Source organism: Centruroides sculpturatus, unplaced genomic scaffold, assembly GCF_000671375.1.
Source record: "Centruroides sculpturatus isolate CEXI.00-Female unplaced genomic scaffold, Cexi_2.0 scaffold188, whole genome shotgun sequence".
Lineage (NCBI taxonomy): Eukaryota > Metazoa > Arthropoda > Arachnida > Scorpiones > Buthidae > Centruroides > Centruroides sculpturatus.
Window position 1 is genome coordinate 489,112 of NW_019384404.1, and position 5,698 is coordinate 494,809.

Genomic DNA, 5,698 nt, shown 5'->3' on the forward strand with positions numbered 1-5,698 from the left:
TCAGGATTGACACCACCGTGTTTAGAGGAACACGGAAGCCGAGACGGCGATTTCGTCGTCCGTCGCGCGAGCGGTCCCGTACGCGAACAGTCGGATTCGACAGGTCAGAGTTAACATAGGGAAGAGACTCGAACTACCCTTAACAATCAACAAAGGGTTTATTAAAAATTTAAATGGAATAAAGTGTGGTCGCGGAGAGAGAGAGTTTACATACGATTCGCGTGGCGATAAATACCTGACAGGTTATCTTATGGATCGAGGTCTTCAAACCGCTGTTGACGATGTCACTTCCAAGTTCTGGGTTACGGAAATATCCAAATAGGCACTTAAGTTCGTTGTTACGGTATAATCCAAATAGGCACTTAAGTTCGTTGTTACGGAATAATCCAAATAGGAGGTATTGAACAGGTCAGGTGGATGCTTCTTTTAGAGGAACGGCAGTGACTGTGTCGAAAACCTCCGATTGTCGCTATTTTCATTTGACAGTTTAGCAATAATAGGTCAGAAGGTTATGTGAAAGCGTCTTTTCGCCACTGAGAACTGGCTGAGTAATTAACTCCCAGGTGTGAAATTTGATACTTTCTACATAAACTTACTATTGTTCACGAGTTAGGTCAGGCGGTAGGTTAATAAACACGGCTGAATCTCACAATTTTAATATCAGAAAAGTTACAGTTTATGTAGTTAGAATTATTCACTTTTATACACTATTTGCAATTTGTGATGACTTGTTTTTATTTAATTGTGTTTTATATATTCTTTATCTCAAGATGAAGTTTCTAAAATTTTCATAATTTGAAGCAATAATAATAATATATGATTTTTATTTTAGCGGGAACACTCAGTGCGCATAAATATCATAAAGAAAACCCTGATGAACTTTGCTGTTTAGTTATAGATTCTGGATTCTCATTTACACATATAGTTCCATATATTAAAGGAAAAAAATTAAAGAATGCAATTCGAAGGTAAGAATTTTTATGGAATATATTTTATAATATAATATCATATGTAATATTTTGTAATAATATACATTTATTTAAAATCAAATTGACTTTGATATTTAAAGAGACTAAATTCTCTCTGTTGCATAAAAATTTCTAGATTTCTCAATGTTTGAATGCTTTATATTACTTTACAATATCTACACACAAACTTAACATGAGAAGAAAAAAGAACAAATTTTGTTTAAAAACATTTAATTTTATGTAGAGTAAAATTATGAGTTACAAACTTGATACAAGTACCAAAGCTGAAATAATATAAGTATAACGAGCAATTATTTTATTGCGACATCATAACAGTCCCAGGCTGCAATTTTTAATCATATTTTTAATTTATTTTAATTTAATTCATTTAAAATACAGTATATGCTCTCCACCTGAAATTAGTAGTGGCTTGCCCCTGTACGTCATACTTTTCCTTTAACAATAGAGTTATGCTGATCATCTATCTGACTCCTTTCAGGGAAAATTTTTGAATTGAAATAAAGTGACCACTGGTGCAAATCAGAAATTGTATATAGTTAATCAGGGCTTCTAGATATGGAGCTTTTCAAATCTAGTTTCCATTTTCATCTATCTAAATTCATTCTTGAGATTAAGGAAGGATAAAGAGAGACAGATGGACAAAAGTGGGAATTTATAGGTCTACAGTTTTTTCAAATTGCAGCCCAATAATCCAAAGCATTGCCAACTAGCACAAATTTTTAACATATGTAGTTTTGGATTCTTAAAATGACTTTGTCAGGTTGTTAAATTACATATTAATTTATTCCAAAAAAAAATTCAAAATATCAAACATTTAAAAAATTTAAACTTTATCTGTAGATACATAAATATATTAATATATTTGTAAATTGTACATACTTATAACAGTATAGGATATGTTCTCACTACTACAATCATATTGAAAACATAACTTGTATAATTATTAATATTTTAAAATTATATACAGCATATATATAACCTCCAATCAGATTTCATAAAGCATGGCTGTTGACCAATATTCAAATTTTGGTATGTGTTTTGTTCTTGTTTGATACTTTTTGGTATTTTCATCTAAGGTTTTTTGTAACCTACATAATTATTTATGTTATTTCTAATTACTTTTATTTATATATTTATTTGTATAAATTAACACAAAGGTGATATCATGAGAACAGTTTTAGCCTTCCCCAGTACAATAAACAAATACATAACAAATCCATTTAAAAGTAAATTAAAACAATAACAAGTAAACATATAAAATACATATGAAAACTTAGAAGACAATAAAATTGAATGTTAAGAAGTATATAATATTCTCTTACAATTAGATTTATAAATGTGATTCTTCATGAATAACATATATTAACAGATTTATTATAATGGAAGAATCTGATAGATCTGTTAGGGACATGAAGCATTTCTGGTATAAGTGAATTTAGAGTAATATCTTAGAGTAATGTGGTGTGGTATAAGCAAGGCATTATAGTATTTATATGTAAATAATTGTAATTGAAATATGTTAAACATTTAAAAAATCAAGGCGTCCTAAACAGGTTCAAGAAACGTGTGGAATCAGTTAAAGGCAGATTACACAGTTAATTTAGAATAAAATATAATTTAGAAGTTTTATTTAATTTTTTTTCAATAGAGGCGAAATGGATGCCCAGAAAAACGTAAAATAAAACACAATAAAATTTGTTGTGTTTTTGAGAAACCATTCTTTATCCTGTGACAATACATTGTGAAACATCTCTATAATGGACATTTATAGAGCCTAAAAACTGTTCACTACAGAGAGGGTCTGCCAATAGAGATATTATGAAAATTATCTTTAGATGTTAGCTTACACTGTTTTTATTTATAAACACGTAATATACATCTGTTGGTTCTAGTTCTTAGAAAATATTTCAATAATACAAGTATTACAAATATTTCTGTAAAATGTGGTATCATTTTGCCACCACATTACCATTTTGAGAAATACTGCTCTAGTGTTTTTGAGCAAAGCATTGAAAAATGTGTTTTACACTGCTACTAGAGGTTAATTGCTTGATTTTACTGGAAAAGTTATAAAGAGTTGTCTATGCCTACATAATCTGGAAAGAGAGTTAAGCACATGATGTTTTTGAATTCATTTCAAGAGTAATAGGTGTGATGAATGTTAGCCAAACTTGTAAAATGATGTTAATGAGTTATGGGTAAATTTTTGAAAAGATTGTTACGCAACCCTTACACATTAGGCATCAATAAAAAAAGAATGTGGGCTCTAAAGTGAAAATATCTGAAAATATGGGTTTTACTATTATTAGAGAGGTTGAGGCGGACGTTTTAAACGTGTAAACGTGTAGGACGGTCGTTCGGTGCGGCTTTCCGTAAGCCTAGAAGTTTGACGATGGTGTTTGGAATGTCGAGCGTGATTCCACCGACTATCCAAACACCATTGTCAAACTTTTAGGCTTACGGGAAAACGGCGCCGAACGTCCGACCTACACGTTTAAAACGTCTGCCTCAACCTCTCTATTGCTAATAATAAATCACAGTATATGATATCCTTAATTAATTACATTAATAAATTACAATTTCAAGAAAATATGAAGTCATCTAAATTTATCATTGTATTATAAAACATTCAAATGAAAAGGACAAGTTTTTGGAAATTTTTCAAAGAAAGTTGAAAAGTCTTCATCATCAGCAAGAAGAAATTACTCAGAAATTCAGTGTAAATTAAAAAGCATTACTAGCAAGTTACAAACTTTCATTTTGTCTTTCAAAAGCAGGTAAGCTTCATGCAATATATGAAAGTCTTATTTTACTAGCAATTGTTAAGATGGTATAAATTAAAGCAGGAAAAAACAAACTGAAAAACCCAAAATTATATCTTTGTCTGATAAAATAACACAACAAAATCTGCAGTTTGGCCAAGGATATTCGCAATCAAATTCTTCATAAAATTAAAAAAGCACATAATCGTTCTCTTACATAATCTTCATAATCATTCTCTTTATAGTTTATTGAATATACAAATATTTCTCATCATTACTGTACAGTACAATTTATATGTTCCACATGATGTGATACATAGGATGCTATCCAAGAAGACATTTTATTTTATAAAGTTTTAAAAGCTAACACAACTGGAAATTGTTTATTTGTAGTAGTGTAAATGTGTAGACAGAGTGCAAATAAGAATGTGAAATAAGTATTGATATATTTCTTTTGGAGTGCTGCCAGCATGGTTTCACACCAAAGTGTGCCACATTAAATTACAAATCGCTCTGAAAGTATGCTATTGACTGAACAAAATGCATTGTTATCTGCTCTAACAGTCTGAATGCAATGAAAAAATGTCAAAATGATCTTATTGTAAGATTGAAAACGACAATGCCAAATGCTACATGGATGCACCAATTGTTATGTCACCACACTCTTGGAAGCAAGTTTTTATTCTCAAAATCAAATTCCAAGTGTATGGATGGTAATTAAAGAAGCAAATTTCGATGAAGGAAAAGTGTTACAAACTCGCATTTTTTTATCAATGTGCAAAGACAAGGAGTCATTACACAAAAGTCTTATTTATTATACAGAGGTTAGATGATTTTTGAGAGAAAAGATAGAGTTTTTGAAAATAGAGTAAAACTTCTGATGTATCTGGAAGACAAGAAACCCAAATATACTGAATTCTTTTAATTCTATTGGTTTCTAAAAGTAACGTATGTTACTGATATTTGAATTACTTAAATATTTTGAATAAGTCTACAAGATTATGATATCATAGTTGGAAATAAAATTAATGAAGAAAATTATCGTTTGGTTAATTACATTGAAGGAAAACAAATTTAATTTGAACAAAAGAAAGAAAGAATATCTTGAAGCTTTAAAAATTATTGGAGCCATTGTATTTGTGTGAATTAACTTTTTTGTCTGTGGTTATAATTGAATTGAGTTCATACTATTCATGTCAAATACAAAGCCAAGATTTGATAAATTGATTAATGAAATATATATTACATTAATTATTAATATATTGATTGATTAATATATATAATGATTAATATATTAAATATTAATATATTGATATAATATATAATGACATATATATTACATTATTATTATTTTATATTTTTTCTGTGAATCACTTGCTTTTAATAGTTGTTTAGTATCCAATAAAAATGAATCTTTGCTTAAAATGTTTTTTTTTCTTTTTATTTAATTTTGAAAGCCTTCACATCCCACACTTTGCAACACACTGCTTCAGTATTCTATGCAGTTTATTAGTAGTGGAGTGTCAAATCTGTACATGTATTTTTGAGTTTTGGCTTTCTCATACGATTAATTGTTCACAGGAACATTATTGTATGTGATTTTACCAATCAAAGATTGGTTGTCTTAATTGAAAAGTTATATTAATACAAAACAATAATTTTAAATGTATTTATTTATATGTTACCGCTAAAGCTCGAAATCCGTTAATGTGTACATTACCTAGCTAATCTGCAGATTAACTAGGGTGATCCGTTAAAGCTGCGAAAATTGTTCAATTTCTCAAATTACCTAGGTAATTTGCAGAGTATCTAGGTAATCTGCACATTAACGGCTTCCGTATCGTTAAAGTTCAAAAGTTTGTTTCTTTCACTTCCTTTCCCCACTCCTTCTTTTTACGTAGATAAATTTAAATCCTAGAATGCAAGCAAGCACCGAATTGGTGAGTA

At 29.4% G+C, this 5,698-nt stretch overlaps 1 protein-coding gene across 2 annotated transcripts in view; it reads left to right on the forward strand.

The window, feature by feature from the left end:
* The window catches only part of LOC111618757 (actin-related protein 6-like), a 59,291-nt gene that overhangs the window by 25,661 nt on the left and 27,932 nt on the right, over window positions 1-5,698 (forward strand). For both annotated transcript variants that reach the window (XM_023360321.1, XM_023360320.1), the window contains one exon: window positions 833-968. In XM_023360321.1, the coding sequence (XP_023216089.1) occupies window positions 833-968 (136 nt within the window). The remainder of the gene's footprint in view (window positions 1-832; window positions 969-5,698) is intronic.